At 40.2% G+C, this 19,600-nt stretch overlaps 1 protein-coding gene across 1 annotated transcript; it reads right to left on the bottom strand.

Moving 5' to 3' along the window:
* Positions 1-53: 53 nt before the first annotated feature.
* LOC311133758 (uncharacterized protein) lies at positions 54-7,327 on the bottom strand (the record flags this gene model as incomplete). The annotated part of the gene is made up of 6 exons (XM_084167313.1): positions 7,142-7,327; positions 6,782-6,981; positions 4,668-4,742; positions 3,920-3,959; positions 590-616; positions 54-274 (listed from the first exon to the last, which is right to left on the bottom strand). Exons 1-6 carry the CDS (start codon positions 7,257-7,259, stop codon positions 54-56), a joined length of 681 nt encoding a protein of 226 aa, XP_084023439.1. The 5' UTR covers positions 7,260-7,327.
* Positions 7,328-19,600: the final 12,273 nt, after the last annotated feature.

Genomic DNA, 19,600 nt, shown 5'->3' with positions numbered 1-19,600 from the left:
AGGTCAACACTGACATGGATTTGATATAAAACATTTCAGATACGCAGTATATGTCAATAACTTTGCTTCTTACTTGGTATCTCCTTCAGTGCTGCTTCAATATCAGTCCCAGCACGACTGACGATAGGACAGAAAGTCATGATGACATCACTCTCCTCCAGGGTCCTCACTTCAGTAAAGTCTTGTTGCATGGTGAGTTGTTTCAAAAAGTCCTCATGAGAAGCCAAGGTATTGCCACTAACAACAGTGAAGAATTTTCTCATCCTTGGATTACCTGCAACAGGATATTACAGATGGAACCTGTATTGTTAATTCCATGACCTTGATCATTAGTGCAGCTGGTTTATGTAAAAAAGGTGGCGTATCAGCTCGGCTACTTTTTGTAACAACATACAACTTTATAACTGACATATTTTGATGAAATGTTAGACCACACATCGACCTTCATATGATGGGCACACTTACAGATATTTTGCTCACATTCTAAGTGTAAGCACTGCAAAAGCTCACTATGAAGGAGTTTTTGATCAAGTACATTTAAGCAAGAAAAAAACCCAATGGCATCTGAGAAAGTAACATGTTGACTTACTATGAAAACTGGACTCTGCCATTTTGCCTGTATAAAAAAAAGTTTGAAATCATTACTACATACATCATTAGGTTACTTAGTAGTATTATTTTTGTTCTATTTTCTCCTTCCCAGTAAAAATTGACTGTATTAAAATTATAATGTTGTGTTTATTTTTGGAAATTGAAAGTAATACTTCTTGGGCTCTATTTTATGCATGCTCATTTGCAATTTCGACCTGTTAATGCTGTCACTCTTCTGTTTTCAAACCCTAGCGCCAGGATTGGTAATTTACCTGTTTTATATGAGCTTGCTTGCGCTGAGGTGTGAGGAGTGGCATTATCTGACGTGTGTCCTTAAAAACGCTTGCATATGGAACAAGAGGGATGTGCTTTTTGTACCAGTAAAGCTCGTATTTAGAAACAAAAAAAACTAAATGTTTATGATAAAACATTTATTTAAAAAACAAGCATAGCCTCCACTCCTCTCAATAAAGGCGCTTTTTTTGTCCTGCCCAATGCATTCGCCAAGTAGACAAGACTATCATAAAGGGTTTGGCACATCAGACCACTTTCAAATAAATCTTTATTAAAAGATCAAGTTTGGGGCCATCCTATTTTCATCTATCTAGGCTAATCTACATTATTTTAGCCAGATCCTGTTATTATTTTGAATGTGCGTAAAAACTCCTCCATGTAGGCTATTTGCTCATCATGGAAGAAGAGATGAGATGATCCGGTGACACTCATATTTAAAAACAATTATGTTATTTTCCTGTAAGAATTGCTTGTATTCCATTTCGATTGAGCCCTTGTAGGCTACCCTTACCCTACTATAATGAAAGCTAGATTCAAAAGCAATGCGTCTGGTGTCTTTCTTATCCTGGCCATCCATTAGCCAAGTAGCGTATCCATAAAAGGTTTCTAAATGGTCTACTCGTGAGGCTTTTGTATTACTCACAATTCACACACTGTAGGCCTACCTGCAGTGCATAGGATACTCCATTCGGCTTGTATCCATCCCCATTTCAAAAGAGCACCTCTTGTCCGGTTACCGAAGACACACTCCTCTAAACATATTGAAATTATTCAGTCTTATAACACCATATCATCGGTAGGCTATATCTAGCCCATTCATAGACGCTAACTACCTTTAGCGCCTATTGACAATAGTATCCTCTGGTCGGGGTAGTTTTGTTAAAGGACTGGTTGCACGCACGATATACTGCACACTCAACAAAAACATGAACGCAACATGTAAAGTGTTGGTCCCATGTTTCATGAGCTGAAATAAAAGATCCCCGAAATTTTACATATGCCCAGAAAGCTTATTTCTTTCAAAGTTTGAGCACACATTTTTAAAGATCCCTGTTTGGGAGCATTTCTGCTTTGCCAAGATAATCCATCCACCTGACAGGTGTGGTACAGTGGGGAGAACAAGTATTTCATACACTGCCGATTTTACAGGTTTTCCTACTTACAAAGCATGTAGAGGTCTGTCATTTTTATCATAGCTACACTTCAACTGTGAGAGACGGAATCTAAAACAAAAATCCACAAAATCACATTGTATGATTTTTAAGTAATTAATTTGCATTTTATTGCATGACATAAGTATTTGATCACCTACCAACCAGTAAGAATTCCGGCTCTCACAGACCTGTTCGTTTTTCTTTAAGAAGCCCTCCTGTTCTTCACTCATTACCTGTATTAACTGCACCTGTTCGAACTCGTTACCTGTATAAAAGATACCTGTCCACACACTCAATCAAACAGACTCCAACCTCTCCACAATGGCCAAGACCAGAGAGCTGTGTAAGGACATCAGGGATAAAATTGTAGACCTGCACAAGGTTGGGATGGGCTACAGGACAATAGGCAAGCAGCTTGGTGAGAAGGCAACAACTGTTGGTGCAATTATTAGAAAATGGAAGAAGTTCAAGATGACGGTCAATCACCCTCGGTCTGGGGCTCCATGCAAGATCTCACCTCGTGGGGCATCAATGATCATGAGGAAGGTGAGGGATATGCCCAGAACTACACGGCAGGACCTGGTCAATGACCTGAAGAGAGCTGGGACCACAGTCTCAAAGAAAACCATTAGTAACACACTACGCCGTCATGGATTAAAATCCTGCAGCGCACGCAAGGTCCCCCTGCTCAAGCCAGCGCATGTCCAGGCCCGTCTGAAGTTTGCCAATGACCATCTGGATGATCCAGAGGAGGAATGGGAGAAGGTCTTGTGGTCTGATGAGACAAAAATTGAGCTTTTTGGTCTAAACTCCACTCGCCGTGTTTGGAGGAAGAAGAAGGATGAGTACAACCCCAAGAACACCATCCCAACCGTGAAGCATGGAGGTGGAAACATCATTCTTTGGGGATGCTTTTCTGCAAAGGGGACAGGACGACTGCACCGTATTGAGGGGAGGATGGATGGGGCCATGTATTGCGAGATCTTGGCCAACAACCTCCTTCCCTCAGTAAGAGCATTGAAGATGGGTCGTGGCTGGGTCTTCCAGCATGACAACGACCCGAAAAACACAGCCAGGGCAAACCTGGTCAAGACCTACAGGAAACATATGATCTCTGTAATTGCAAACAAAGGTTTCTGTACCAAATATTAAGTTCTGCTTTTCTGATGTATCAAATACTTATGTCATGCAATAAAATGCAAATTAATTACTTAAAAATCATACAATGTGATTTTCTAAATGTTTGTTTTAGATTCCGTCTCTCACAGTTGAAGTGTACCTATGATAAAAATTACAGACCTCTACATGCTTTGTAAGTAGGAAAACCTGCAAAATCGACAGTGTATCAAATACTTGTTCTCCCCACTGTATATCATGAAGCTGATTAAACAGCATGCTCATTACACCGTACTTTCTACAAAGTTACAGAAAGCTAAACCAACAACTACACAAACTGAAATAGCATACATTGTAAACAAAGGTCCAACGAAGAAAAACTTAGCTAGCTAGATAGCATTGATTTGTTAGGCTTCATCTATTACTATAGGCCTATGTGTGAAATTAGTTTTGATATAGTTTAGGTGTAGTTTCGATGGGCCATTGTCAGATGGCAGTAAACTGTTGGGTTGGGGAAAAGAGGAATGGGGGAAATTGACTTGCCCTCCCTCCTAAAACTGCTTATAACACAAACTCTGTTGGTGATATCAAGATTCTAACAACGATGGTGTGTTGAATAGACTTATTTAGGAAAAGACAAAGAGGGGGGTGACATGACTTAAAAAATGGCAGAGTAATTAAAATGTTTAATTCATATGAAATCAAAAATGACAGTCTCTGCACTTGTTTGGAAAAAATCACTGAGATTTATAGATCAGACTCACCAGTCATCTTGCTTCTCCCTTCAGTCATCAGATCCTGTACCTGATGTTATGAGATGACAAAGGACATGCAAATTCTGTGTTGGGACATTAGGCGAAAATGCAAGGCAGCTGAGGTGATACTACATGTATGATAGTACAGTATGAGAAATTATGGAAATTCTACTGTAACAGTGTTTATACTTAAATAATGATTATGTGATTATTAAAAGTCTGTCTCACCATGTTCAATGTTTTAATTTTTTGTAACCTCCATTTATCTGTGACTTTGCTTTATCCGATTCTACTTCTCTTCTAGTACAGTGCATTGGGAAAGTATTCAGACCCCTTGACCTTTTTCACATTTTGTTACGTTACAGCCTTATTCTAAAATTGATTAAATAAATTCTACACACAATCTACACACAATGCCACATAATGACGAAGCAAAAACAGGTTTTTAGAAATTGTTGCTAATTTATAAAATATAAAAACAGATAAAAAACAGCAGTTTGATTTTCTCATTCAGTTGTTTTGTGGCATCAAATACAGTAAAAAAAACTAACATTTAACTAGCAACCATTACTCTAAGACTATCAGAAACCAACTAGTAAAATGTTTTTGGGAAATCAGTTCTTCTCCATATTTGTATACTGTATAGGTGATATGAAACATTTGAATGGGTCAATAAAAAAACATTACAAAAGCATGTGTGGGAAGTATGAGAGAAATGTACCCTCAGTACATGTAGGTTGTTGGTAGGGTAAATTACCTTTGGCTGTATGTTTAGACTCCTCCTAAACGTAGCGAATGCTTCATTATTCTGAGGAAAGTCCAGTAGTCTCCGCTTCTCATGGAACAGACAGTCAATTGTTAGTATATCATGTCTGGTCTAGTACAGTGCATTGGGAAAGTATTCAGACCCCTTGACCTTTTTCACATTTTGTTACGTTACAGCCTTATTCTAAAATTGATTAAATAAACAATTTTCCTCGTCAATCTGCACACAATGCCCGATAATGACAAAGCAAAAACTGGTTTTAGACATTTTTGCTCATTTATAACAAATAAAAAACAGAAATACCTTATTTACATAAGTATTCAGACCCTTTGCTATGAGACTCGAAATTGAGCTCAGGTGCATCCTGTTTCCAATGATAATCCTTGAGATGTTTCTACAACTTCATTGGAGTCCACCTGTGGTAAATTCAATTGATTGGACATGATTTGGAAAGGCACACACTCGTCTATATAAGGTCCCACAGTTGACAGTGCATGTCAGAGCAAAAACCAAGCCATGAGGTCGAAGGAATTGTCCATAGAGCTCTGAGGCAGGATTGTGTCGAGGCACAGATCTGGGGAAGGGTACCAACAAATATTTTGCAGCATTGAAGGTCCCCAAGAACGCAGTAGCCTCCATCATTCTTAAATGGAAGATGTTTCGAACCACCAAGACTCTTCCAAGAGCTGGCCGCCCGTCCAAACTGAGCAATCGGGAGAAAAGGGCCTTGGTCAGGGAGGTGAACAAAAACCTGATGGTCACTCTGACAGAGCTCCAGAGTTCCTCTGTGGAGATGGGAGAAGCTTCCAGATGGAGAACCATCAATGCAGCACTCCACCAATCAGGCCATTATGGTAGAGTGGCCAGACGGAAGCATCTCCTCAGTAAGAGGGACATGACAGACCGCTTGGAGTTTGCCAAAAGGCACCTAATGGACTCTCAGACCATGAGAAACAAGATTCTCTGGTCTGATGAAACCAAGATTGAACTCTTTGGCCTGAATACCAAGTGTCAGGTCTGGAGGAAACCTGGCACCATCCCTACGGTGAAGCATGGTGGTGGCAGCATCATGCTGTGGGGATGTTTTTCAGCGGCAGGGACTGGGAGACTAGTCAGGATCAAGAGAAAGATGAACAGAGCAAAGTACAGAGAGATCCTTGATCAAAACCTGCTTCAGCACGCTCAGGACCTCAGACTGGGGTGAAGGTTCACCTTCCAACAGGACAACGACCATAAGCACACAGCCAAGACAACGCAGGAGTGGCTTCGGGACATGTCTCTGAATGTCCTTGAGTGGCCCAGCCAGAGCCCGGACTTGGGACTTGAACCCGATCGAACATCTCTGGAGAGACCTGAAAATAGCTGTGCAGCGATGCTCCCCATCCAACCTGACAGAGCTTGAGAGGATCTGCAGAGAATAAATGGGATAAACTCCCCAAATACAGGTGTGCCAAGAATGTAGATTCATACCCAAGAAGACTTGAGGTTGTAATCGCTGCCAAAGGCGCTTCAACAAAGTACTGAGTAATAGGGTCTGAATGCTTATGTAAATGTCATATTTCATTATTTATTTTTATATAAAAATATAAAAAAATATAAAAAGCTGTAGTTTGTCTTTATCTTTTAGCTGTTCATGTTGTTTTCTGTTTAGTTCATCTATCTCCTTTAGTAGTGTTTCCTTATGTTCAACTTCCTGTTTGCTCTTTTCTAGGTCACAGTCTCTTTTCTGCAGTTGAACTCTGCACTTCTGTAGTTCTTTTTCCAGTGCCTCAACTTGCTTCTTACTATTCTCCAGCTCACTAGCAGTGCTTATGTCATCCAGTTTTGTGTCTTTGTCCCGAAGCTGTTTGAATTTCTCATTCAGGTGTTTTGTGGCATCAAATACAGTAAAAAACTCACATTTAACTAGCAACCATTACTCTAAGCCTATCAGACTCTGACTAATAAAACATTTTGGTGAAATCTGTGCTTCTCCATATTTGTATACTGTATAGGTGATATGAAACATTTGAATGGGTCAATAAAAAAACATTACTAAAGTATGCATGGGGAGTATGAGAGAAATGTACCCTCAGTACATGTAGGTTGTTGGTAGGGTAAATTACCTTTGGCTGTATGTTTAGACTCCTCCAAATCGTAGCGACTGCTTCTTTATTGCGAGGACAGTCCAGTAGTCCATGGTTCTCATGGAACAGACAGTCCACTGTTAGTATATCATGTCTGGTCACCAGTCTGCTACTGTTAGGTACTGTGCAGTCTGGGTTGAAGGAATGATGCAGCACCACCAAAACAACACGTTTACCAGCTGTTTAGAAAGTGACAATAAAATGTTTAGCATGAGAAAAAGCTAACAAATAAAGCATTCAGATAATTAGCCTCTTGCTAGATACATAGGTCAACACTGACATGGATTTGATATAAAACATTTCAGATACGCAGTATATGTCAATAACTTTGCTTCTTACTTGGTATCTCCTGCAGTGCTGCTTCAATATCAGTCCCAGCATGACTGACGATAGGACAGAAAGTCATGATGACATCACTCTCCTCCAGGGTCCTCACTTCAGTAAAGTCTTGTTGCATGGTGAGTTGTTTCAAAAAGTCCTTATGAGAAGCCAAGGTATTGCCACTAACAACAGTGAAGAATTTTCTCATCCTTGGATTACCTGCAACAGGATATTACATATGGAACCTGTATTGTTAATTCCATGACCTTGATCATTAGTGCAGCTGGTTTATGTTTGAAATCATTACTACACACATCATTAGGTTACTTAGTAGTATTATTTTTGTTCTATTTTCTCCTTCCCAGTAAAAATTGACTGTATTAAAATTAGAATGTTGTGTTTATTTTTGGAAATTGAAAGTAATACTTCTTGGGCTCTATTTTATGCATGCTCATTTGCAATTTCGACCTGTTAAAGCTGTCACTCTTCTGTTTTCAAACCCTAGCGCCAGGATTGGTAATTTACCTGTTTTATATGAGCTTGCTTGCGCTGAGGTGTGAGGAGTGGCATTATCTGACGTGTGTCCTTAAAAACGCTTGCATATGGAACAAGAGGGATGTGCTTTTTGTACCAGTAAAGCTCGTATTTAGAAACAAAAAAAAACTAAATGTTTATGATAAAACATTTATTAAAAAACCAAGCATAGCCTCCACTCCTCTCAATAAAGGCGCTTTTTTTGTCCTGCCCAATGCATTCGCCAAGTAGACAAAACTATCATAAAGGGTTTGGCACATCAGACCACTTTCAAATAAATCTTTATTAAAAGATCAAGTTTGGGGCCATCCTATTTTCATCTATCTAGGCTAATCTACATTATTTTAGCCAGATCCTGTTATTATTTTGAATGTGCGTAAAAACTCCTCCATGTAGGCTATATGCTCATCATGGAAGAAGAGATGAGATGATCCGGTGACACTCATATTTAAAAACAATTATGTTATTTTCCTGTAAGAATTGCTTGTATTCCGTTTCGATTGAGCCCTTGTAGGCTACCCTTACCCTACTATAACGAAAGCTAGTTTAAACAGCAATGCATCTGGTGTCTTTCTTATCCTGGCCATCCATTAGCCAAGTAGCCTATCCATAAAATGTTTCTAAATGGTCTACTTGTGAAGCCTTTGTATTGTTCACAATTCACACACTGTAGGCCTACCTGCAGTGCATAGGATACTCCATTAGGCTTGTATTCCTCCCCATTTCAAAAGAGCGCCTCTTGTCCGGTTACCAAAGACACACTCCTCCAAACATATTGAAATTATTCAGTCTTATAACACCATATCATCGGTAGGCTATATCTAGCCAATTCATAGACGCTAACTACCTTTAGCGCCTATTGACAATAGTATCCTCTAGTCGGGGTAGTTTTGTTAAAGGACTGGTTGCACGCACGATATACTGCACACTCAACAAAAATATAAACACAACATGTAAAGTGTTGGTCCCATGTTTCATGAGCTGAAATAAAAGATCCCAGAAATTTTACATATGCCCAGAAAGCTTATTTCTCTCAAAGTTTGAGCACACATTTTTAAAGATCCCTGTTAGGGAGCATTTCTGCTTTGCCAAGATAATCCATCCACCTGACAGGTGTGGTATATCATGAAGCTGATTAAACAGCATGCTCATTACACCGTACTTTCTACAAAGTTACAGAAAGCTAAACCAACAACTACACAAACTGAAATAGCATACATTGTAAACGATGGTCCAACGAAGCAAAACTTAGCTAGCTAGATAGCATTGATTTGTTAGGCTTCATCTATTACTATAGGCCTATGTGTGAAATTAGTTTTGATATAGTTTAGGTGTAGTTTCGATGGGCCATTGTCAGATGGCAGTAAACTGTTGGGTTGGGGAAAAGAGGAATGGGGGAAATTGACTTGCCTTCCCTCCTAAAACTGCTTATAACACAAACTCTGTTGGTGATATCAAGATTCTAACAACGATGGTGTGTTGAATAGACTTATTTAGGAAAAGACAAAGAGGGGGGTGACATGACTTAAAAAATGGCAGAGTAATTAAAATGTTTAATTCATATGAAATAAAAAATGACAGTCTCTGCACTTGTTTGGAAAAAATCACTGAGATTTATAGATCAGACTCACCAGTCATCTTGCTTCTCAATTTAGTCATCAGATCCTGTACCTGATGTTATGAGATGACAAAGGACATGCAAATTCTGTGTTGGGACATTAGGCGAAAATGCAAGGCAGCTGAGGTGATACTACATGTATGATAGTAGAGTATGAGAAATTATGGAAATTCTACTGTAACAGTGTTTATAATTAAATAATGATTATGTGATTATTAAAAGTCTGTCTCACCATGTTCAATGTTTAAATTTTTTGTAACCTCCATTTATCTGTGACTTTGCTTTATCCGATTCTACTTCTCTTCTAGTACAGTGCATTGGGAAAGTATTCAGACCCCTTTACTTTTTTCACATTTTGTTACGTTACAGCCTTATTCTAAAATTGATTAAATAAACAATTTTCCTCATCAATCTGCACCCAATGCCCCATAATGACAAAGCAAAAACAGGATTTTAGACATGTTTGCTAATTTATAAAAAAGAAAAAACAGATAAAAACTGCTGTTTCATTTTCTCATTAAGTTGTTTTGTGGCATCAAATACAGTAAAAAAAAAACTAACATTTAACTAGCAACCATTACTCTAAGACTATCAGACTCTGACTAATAAAACATTTTGGTGAAATCTGTGCTTCTCCATATTTGTATACTGTATAGGTGATATGAAACATTTGAATGGGTCAATAAAAAAACATTACAAAAGTATGCATGGGGAGTATGAGAGAAATGTACCCTTAGTACATGTAGGTTGTTGGTAGGGTACATTACCTTTGGCTGTATGTTTAGACTCCTCCAAATCGTAGCGACTGCTTCTTTATTGCGAGGGCAGTCCAGTAGTCCATGGTTCTCATGGAACAGACAGTCCACTGTTAGTATATCATGTCTGGTCACCAGTATGCTACTGTTAGGTACTGTGCAGTCTGGGTTGAAGGAATGATGCAGCACCACCAAAACAACACGTTTACCAGCTGTTTAGAAAGTGACAATAAAATGTTTAGCATGAGAAAAAGCTAACAAATAAAGCATTCAGATAATTAGCCTCTTGCTAGATACATAGGTCAACACTGACATGGATTTGATATAAAACATTTCAGATACGCAGTATATGTCAATAACTTTGCTTCTTACTTGGTATCTCCTTCAGTGCTGCTTCAATATCAATCCCAGCACGACTGACGATAGGACAGAAAGTCATGATGACATCACTCTCCTCCAGGGTCCTCACTTCAGTAAAGTCTTGTTGCATGGTGAGTTGTTTCAAAAAGTCCTTATGAGAATCCAAGGTAATGCCACTAACAACAGTGAAGAATTTTCTCATCCTTGGATTACCTGCAACAGGATATTAAAGATGGAACCTGTATTGTTAATTCCATGACCTTGATCATTAGTGCAGCTGGTTTATGTAAAAAAGGTGGCGTATCAGCTCGGCTACTTTTTGTAACAACATACAACTTTATAACTGACATATTTTGATGAAATGTTAGACCACACATCGACCTTCATATGATGGGCACACTTACAGATATTTTGCTCACATTCTAAGTGTAAGCACTGCAAAAGCTCACTATGAAGGAGTTTTTGATCAAGTACATTTAAGCAAGAAAAAACCCCAATGGCATCTGAGAAAGTAACATGTTGACTTACTATATACACTGGACTCTGCCATTTTGCCTGTATAAAACAAAGTTTGAAATCATTACTACACACATCATTAGGTTACTTAGTAGTATTATTTTTGTTCTATTTTCTCCTTCCCAGTAAAAATTGACTGTATTAAAATTGGAATGTTGTGTTTATTTTTGGAAATTGAAAGTAATACTTCTTGGGCTGTATTTTATGCATGCTCATTTGCAATTTCGACCTGTTAAAGCTGTCACTCTTCTGTTTTCAAACCCTAGCGCCAGGATTGGTAATTTACCTGTTTTATATGAGCTTGCTTGCGCTGAGGTGTGAGGGGTGGCATTATCTGACGTGTGTCCTTAAAAACGCTTGCATATGGAACAAGAGGGATGTGCATTTTGTACCAGTAAAGCTTGTATTTAGAAACATAAAAAACTAAATGTTTTTGATAAAACATTTATTAAAAAACCAAGCATAGCCTCCACTCCTCTCAATAAAGGCGTTTTTTTTGGTCCTGCCCAATGCATTCGCCAAGTAGTCAAGACTATCATAAAGGGTTTGGCACATCAGACCACTTTCAAATAAATCTTTATTAAAAGATCAAGTTTGGGGCCATCCTATTTTCATCTATCTAGGCTAATCTACATTATTTTAGCCAGATCCTGTTATTATTTTGAATGTGCGAAAAAATTCCTCCATGTAGGCTATATGCTCATCATGGAAGAAGAGATGAGATGATCAAGTGACACTCATATTTAAAAACAATTATGTTATTTTCCTGTAAGAATAGCTTGTATTCCGTTTCGATTGAGCCCTTGTAGGCTACCCTTACCCTACTATAACAAAAGCTAGTTTCAACAGCAATGCGTCTGGTGTCTTTCTTATCCTGGCCATCCATTAGCCAAGTAGCCTATCCATAAAAGGTTTCTAAATGGTCTACTCGTGAAGCTTTTGTATTATTCACAATTCACACACTGTAGGCCTACCTGCAGTGCATAGGATACTCCATTCGGCTTGTATCCATCCCCATTTCAAAAGAGCTCCTCTTGTCCGGTTACCAAAGACACATTCCTCCAAACATATTGAAATTATTCAGTCTTATAACACCATATCATCGGTAGGCTATATCTAGCCCATTCATAGACGCTAACTACCTTTAGCGCCTATTGACAATAGTATCCTCTCGTCGGGGTAGTTTTGTTAAAGGACTGGTTGCACGCACGATATACTGCATACTCAACAAAAACATAAACGTAACATGTAAAGTGTTGGTCCCATGTTTCATGAGCTGAAATAAAAGATCCCCAAAATTTTCCATATGTCCAAAAAGCTTATTTCTCTCAATGTTTGAACACACATTTTTAAAGATCCCTGTTAGGGATCATTTCTGATTTGCCAAGATAATCCATCCACCTGACAGGTGTGGCATATCAAGAAGCTGAATAAACAGCATGATCATTACACAGGTACCCCCTGTGCTGGGGACAATAAAAGGCCACTTTAAAATGTGCAGTTTTGTCACACAACACAATGCCACAGATGTCTCATAAGCCGCCTCCAACGTCGTTTTAGAGAATTTGGCAGGGTAACCAGAAGTGGTCTTGTGATAATTGTTTGTGTTTCTGCTCGTCAGAGGGAGCAGGCGCTCCGCGTTAAAACGAATGTGGGCAAGAGATTATTTTGCGCTGGTGATTACTGGGATAGCAGTAAATGTAAAAGTTGACCAACTGAAGGGGAAGATTCCCGGTGTTTGTGATGCTCGTCGTTTGGTGCGAGGCAGACAGGGTGGCGTGAGTGGTGAAACAGAAGAGTCATTGTCTGTTCTTTTGAGTTTTGATGTTGAGTCTTTGCCCGACAAAGTGATGTTAGGATATATAAGTTATCCTGTAAGAGCTTTTGTGCCGAATACATTACGTTGTTACAGGTGTCAAGCTTATGGGCATGTGGTAGCAGTGTGTAGGAGAAGTGTGCATAAGGGCATGAGACAAAGGAATGTGTATCATTGGGGAAAGTAGTTGAATGTGTTAATTGTAGGGGTGGCCATGCGGCTGGGGATCAGAAATATCCCATGCAAGACAGGCAGGTTGAGGTTTCCAGGGTAAGAGTAGTGAAGAAGTTGTCATATGCTGAGGCAGTGAAGAAAGTAGAGGAAGATGGGTCAAGGGGGAGTGGTGAGAGTAGTAGATATGCACCAGTACAGAGGGATAGGCCAACAAGTGAGATATGTTTCAGTAAGATTGGATTTTTAGCATTTATAGCAATGGTTATTAATTGTACTGCAGGGATGGAATGTAAGCCAAAGAAAATGGAGGTTGTGGTGGCAGCTGCAAAGAGGTATTTGGGTTTGCGAGACTTGACATCAGAAGAGTTACAGGGAGAGTTAAGTGGTGATGTTCCATCATTTCAGGTTGAGGGCATGAGGTAGGAATGAATATATTTAAATAGTGGAGTAGGGTTGTGTTAATTATTAATAATATTTTTTGAATTTGTGAGTCTAGTGTTAGATGGTAGGGTATTTCTTTATTTTATTTTTACATTTTAGTCATTTAGCAGACGCTCTTATCCAGAGCGACTTACAGTTAGTGAATACATTTTTTTTTATACTGGCCCCCCGTGGGAATCGAACCCATAACCCTGGCGTTGCAAACGCCATGCTCTATCAACTGAGCTACATCCCTGCCGGCCATTCCCTCCCCTACTTTGGACGACGCTGGGCCAATTGTGCGCCGCCCATGAGTCTCCCAGTCGCGGCCGGCTGCGACAGAGCCTGGATTCGAACCAGGATCTCTAGTGGCACAGTTAGCACTGTGATGCAGCACCACTCAGGAGACTCTAAAAAAAAAAATATTTAAATGTAATTTTTCAAGCAACATATAAGGGAGTTGTACTCCAGTCTAGTAGGTGGCGGTAATGTAACAAATTGGATGCCAACCGCCGTTAAACCTTATTGAAGAAGAAGAATGCGGGTTGCCGACACCCCCACAGGCAAATATTTTCAGCCGGTAGGCGGGTAGACACTGTAATAGGTTTCTGAGTGAGCATAGGCGCTTCTTTGCGTTTTTGGTGGGACTGGGAAAAAATGCCAGGACATGCTTTTAAAATAATGATTCTGTTCAGAAACAGTATAGATCACTTTCGTTCGCGGTTCTGATTCTGTTCCTCAAAATATCATTATTTTCCGGTTTTCGGTTCAGGGATGTTCGAGGGTTCGAACACAGGAATGTGAGATGAACGTACACCCCAATTAGGCTGATATAATTCCTCATTATTTCGGTTAATGATTTTCAATTTGAACGTCATTATTTCTATATAGCCTAAATGTTCTCGTTTAGAACTACTAACGCAAGTGGGACTGTACGGCTTCGGGACAATGACAAGAGCAGCTGCGCTAAGATTTACCATTGTGTTAGGTTTGTGAAAATAGAGACCCTTACCTTTAATGGTCTTCCACATCAGATTAAAAATAGCTGATTTATATCTACATCAATGTATGACAGTCATAGAAAACAACTATACCTTCATAAGACCATATCTAAACCACCTTCATCCGAGGACAAGTCTGACCAAAACACACTTTTACTTTCGCTTTTCCACAAAACCTCAGCAGGCTAAACTGGTCCCTGTGCATATGCATATGAAAACCAAAACGAAAATTGGATAACAACTCGTTTCCTCGTTTATGGTTTCCAAATCTAGTAACAGATAACAAATAAAGACTAAATGTACCAAACATTTTTTGGGGGTTCATCCCTGGAAGTACACACACTCTAATATAATATTATTGGTGCATAGCGGGTGTGTGTCCAGTCTGGGTTAAACTGCAGTGTCGGCAGCACAGAGAAAGGATTAGACATTTGTGTGACAGGAAGCTAAAAATAGTAATGTTAGCTAAGATGCCTAATTTATCAATTAGCATGCCAATAGAACGAACTCAACAACAACTGAACAAAGTTGGCTTGCACTACCTGCTAGCTAGCATTAGCCGGCTAACGTGCTGAATAGCTAACAAGCTGGCTAACTGACTAGCTAGCATCTGAGCAGATCATCATGAACTTCATCCAGTTACATCAGCCAATACAGTACGTTAAAATCAGCCTTTTTATTGGTGTGGGTATAATTTACAAACCTCTTTTCCTGCTTAATGAAAGGCAGATGTAGAAAAGGAATAATGATTAGGATACTTAATTAATTGCTATGACAATTGGCATACTTTTCTGAATGTATACTTACCACCTTTCAGGACGGCTGATGATCAATGATAAGGAGAAAGTCTGATATTACTGATTCCCCCCACACTCTCTCTCCCTCTCTCTCATTCACAGGACCATTCACATAGTCCAGTCACTCAGCCCTATCCAGAATCTCTCAATGTACTACACTACTTCCTCCTACAATACCCTGATGAGAAGCAAAAAGCCTGGCCCCATGACTGTAAGTTTGCATATCTCTCTAATGTACCCTACCGTGCTGAGACAATCTGACTCTAGAACAGTATTACACTATTTTAAAACGGAATTCTCAACAGTGATTATTGATCTCTCTCTCTCTGCCACCCTCACAGTTCACTCACTCAGATGGTATGTAGGCTGGTTGATGGCACCTACAGGCCTGTTTTGAGGGACAACTGGACAGAACATAACAGAATGCTTGGACCTCAGCTGAAACCCTCCTCTCCTTCCCCATATTTCAAGGAAAGCCCCTTCTTTACACTTCCTGTTTGGCATAATGCTCTCAAGGTATGTCTCTTTCTCATGTTGTGTGGTATTACCTATCAATGACTCCTAGACACTTTCACATAGTTTGCCTCTGAATTGGTGTCCACGTCAGGCTATTTACTTGTTACCTGTGTGTTAGAATACTTTGTCCATTTCACATAATTTTAATGACCCCCTCCACTGCCACATGCTCTCTGTGTTTTTCTCCAGGATACATTAGGGGAAGTTGCTTTGCTGTTGGCACCAATCCCACGCTGCCAGGCTGTCGGACAACATCAACGACTTTATCCCCCTCATCCTCAACGCAGTCATATTTTTAGACCTATTTTCAACTTTAGTATGCAAAATGTTCTGGCTGCTGCCATAGGATATAGTAATTACAAACGTGTACAGTGGTGTGAGTAGGGCATAGGTATAAAAGCTCTCGTATGGTGTTTGTCATTAGAATTTTGGTGGGCACTATGCTGCTCAAAAGGTTCCATGGCCACAATAAAGCTAGATTAGGAATCAGAATGTCATGGGAATTTTCTACCACAATTAATTTAGCCAGGAAAACAGAGGACCTACTGCCTGATGCCTCTGGATCTACAGATAGATACAGAGAAGATATTGGCTCAACACTCACCTTCCAATCGGTGTTGGCAACTTGATAGCATTGGAAATGACACCCTTCAAGTACTGAGCAAATGTCCAAATTAATGAAATGCCTTTAATTTGCATTGCGAATCTTGCTTTGATGGTTGTTATCAATAGTACGAATGTATCAGTGGTAACGAATTACAGCAGCAGTATTTTCTGATCCAGCAGATGGCAGTAAGTTACCTTCAATAACTGAGCAGCCCAAATGAGTATGGGCAGGGTGTAGGAGGTTTAGGCTTGAGATCTAAAGGCCTTGAATTCACACAAAATGTGCCAATAATCCAGGGTTTCCCAAACTCAAGGGGTGCACATTTTGGTTTTTGCCCTAGCACTACACAGCTGATTCAAATAATCATCAAGCTTTGATCATTTGAATCAGCTTTGTAGTGTTAGGGCAAAAAACAAAATGTGCACCGAGTTTGGGAAACACTGCTACAAATCGAGCAGCTTGAGTGCCATTACTCAGTGTTGAAGTCATTAAACCCACATTTCTGAAACGATTTACTTGCTGTGCTCTGCTCACTATACTATCAACCTAAAGTGCAACACATCCTCTTGTTTCATAAAAATAAATATGAACACAGAGCAGTTTACAAGCTACATGTAAAATATAACATCAGAATTGAACACCTTCCCTTATATATACATTATTTTTTTAAGTGACTATGCCAAATGAGAGAAAGAGCTCTAAACCTACGTTGGAAACACTTATGACATACAGTGGGGAGAACAAGTATTTGATACACTGCCGATTTTGCAGGTTTTCCTACTTACAGTTGGGGAAAAAAGTATTTAGTCAGCCACCAATTGTGCAAGTTCTCCCACTTAAAAAGATGAGAGAGGCCTGTAATTTTCATCATAGGTACACGTCAACTATGACAGACAAAATGAGAAGGAAAAAATCCAGAAAATCACATTGTAGGATTTTTTATGAATTCATTTACCAAATTATGGTGGAAAATAAGTATTTGGTCAATAACAAAAGTTTCTCAATACTTTGTTATATACCCTTTGTTGGCAATGACACAGGTCAAACGTTTTCTGTAAGTCTTCACAAGGTTTTCACACACTGTTGCTGGTATTTTGGCCCATTCCTCCATGCAGATCTCCTCTAGAGCAGTGATGTTTTGGGGCTGTCGCTGGGCAACACGGACTTTCAACTCCCTCCAAAGATTTTCTATGGGGTTGAGATCTGGAGACTGGCTAGGCCACTCCAGGACCTTGAAATGCTTCTTACGAAGCCACTCCTTCGATGCCCGGGCGGTGTGTTTGGGATCATTGTCATGCTGAAAGACCCAGCCACGTTTCATCTTCAATGCCCTTGCTGATGGAAGGAGGTTTTCACTCAAAATCTCACGATACATGGCCCCATTCATTCTTTCCTTTGTATGGTGTTCTTTGGATGCAACTCAGCATTCTTTGTCCTCCAAACACGACGAGTTGAGTTTTTACCAAAAAGGTCTATTTTGGTTTCATCTGACCATATGACATTCTCCCAATCCTCTTCTGGATCATCCAAATGCACTCTAGCAAACTTCAGACGGGCCTGGACATGTACTTAAGCAGGGGGACACGTCTGGCACTGCAGGATTTGAGTCCCTGGCGGCGTAGTGTGTTACTGATGGTAGGCTTTGTTACTTTGGTCCCAGCTCTCTGCAGGTCATTCACTAGGTCCCGCCGTGTGGTTCTGGGATTTTTGCTCACCGTTCTTGTGATCATTTTGACCCCACGGGGTGAGATCTTGCGTGGAGCCCCAGATCGAGGGAGATTATCAGTGGTCTTGTATGTCTTCCATTTCCTAATAATTGCTCCCACAGTTGATTTCTTCAAACCAAGCTGCTTACCTATTGCAGATTCAGTCTTCCCAGCCTGGTGCAGGTCTACAATTTTGTTTCTGGTGTCCTTTGACAGCTCTTTGGTCTTGGCCATAGTGGAGTTTGGAGTGTGACTGTTTGAGGTTGTGGACAGGTGTCTTTTATACTGATAACAAGTTCAAACAGGTGCCATTAATACAGGTAACGAGTGGAGGACAGAGGAGCCTCTTAAAGAAGAAGTTACAGGTCTGTGAGAGCCAGAAATCTTGCTTGTTTGTAGGTGACCAAATACTTATTTTCCACCATAATTTGCAAATAAATATATTAAAAATCCTACAATGTGATTTTCTGGATTTTTTTCCCTCAATGTGTCTGTCATAGTTGACGTGTACCTATGATGAAAATTACAGGCCTGTCTCATCTTTTTAAGTGGGAGAACTTGCACAATTGGTGGCTGACTAAATACTGTTTTTCCCCACTGTACAAAGCATGTAGAGGTCTGTAATTTTGATCATAGGTACACTTCAACTGTGAGAGACGGAATCTAAAACAAAAATCCAGAAAATCACATTGTATGATTTTAAGTAATTAATTTGCTTTTTATTGCATGACATAAGTATTTGATACACCAGAAAAGCAGAACTTAATATTTGGTACAGAAACCTTTGTTTGCAATTACAGAGATCATACGTTTCCTGTAGGTCTTGACCAGGTTTGCACACACTGCAGCAGGGATTTTGGCCCACTCCTCCATACAGACCTTCTCCAGATCCTTCAGGTTTCGGGGTTGTCACTGGGCAATACAGACTTTCAGCTCCCTCCAAATATTTTCTATTGGGTTCAGGTCTGGAGACTGGCTAGGCCACTCCAGGACCTTGAGATGCTTCTTACGGAGCCACTCCTTAGTTGCCCTGGCTGTGTGTTTCGGGTCGTTGTCATGCTGGACGACCCATCTTCAATGCTCTTACTGAGGGAAGGAGGTTGTTGGCCAAGATCTTGCGATACATGGCCCCATCCATCCTCCCCTCAATACGGTGCAGTCGTCCTGTCCCCTTTGCAGAAAAGCATCCCCAAAGAATGATGTTTCCACCTCCATGCTTCACGGTTGTGATGGTGTTCTTGGGGTTGTACTCATCCTTCTTTTTCCTCCAAACACGGCGAGTGGAGTTTAGACCAAAAAGCTCTATTTTTGTCTCATCAGACCACATGACCTTCTCCCATTCCTCCTCTGGATCATCCAAATGGTCATTGGCAAACTTCAGACGGGCCTGGACATGCGCTGGCTTGAGCAGGGGGACCTTGCGTGCGCTGCAGGATTTTAATCCATGACGGCGTAGTGTTACTAATGGTTTTCTTTGAGACTGTGGTCCCAGCTCTCTTCAGGTCATTGACCAGGTCCTGCCGTGTAGTTCTGGGCTGATCCCTCACCTTCCTCATGATCATTGATGCCCCACGAGGTGAGATCTTGCATGGGGCCCCAGACCGAGGGTGATTGACCGTCATCTTGAACTTCTTCCATTTTCTAATAATTGCGCCAA

This window comes from Coregonus lavaretus, assembly GCF_964263955.1.
Source record: "Coregonus lavaretus genome assembly, chromosome: 1".
Taxonomy (NCBI): domain Eukaryota; kingdom Metazoa; phylum Chordata; class Actinopteri; order Salmoniformes; family Salmonidae; genus Coregonus; species Coregonus lavaretus.
This window is presented reverse-complemented; position numbering and strand designations above follow the sequence as displayed.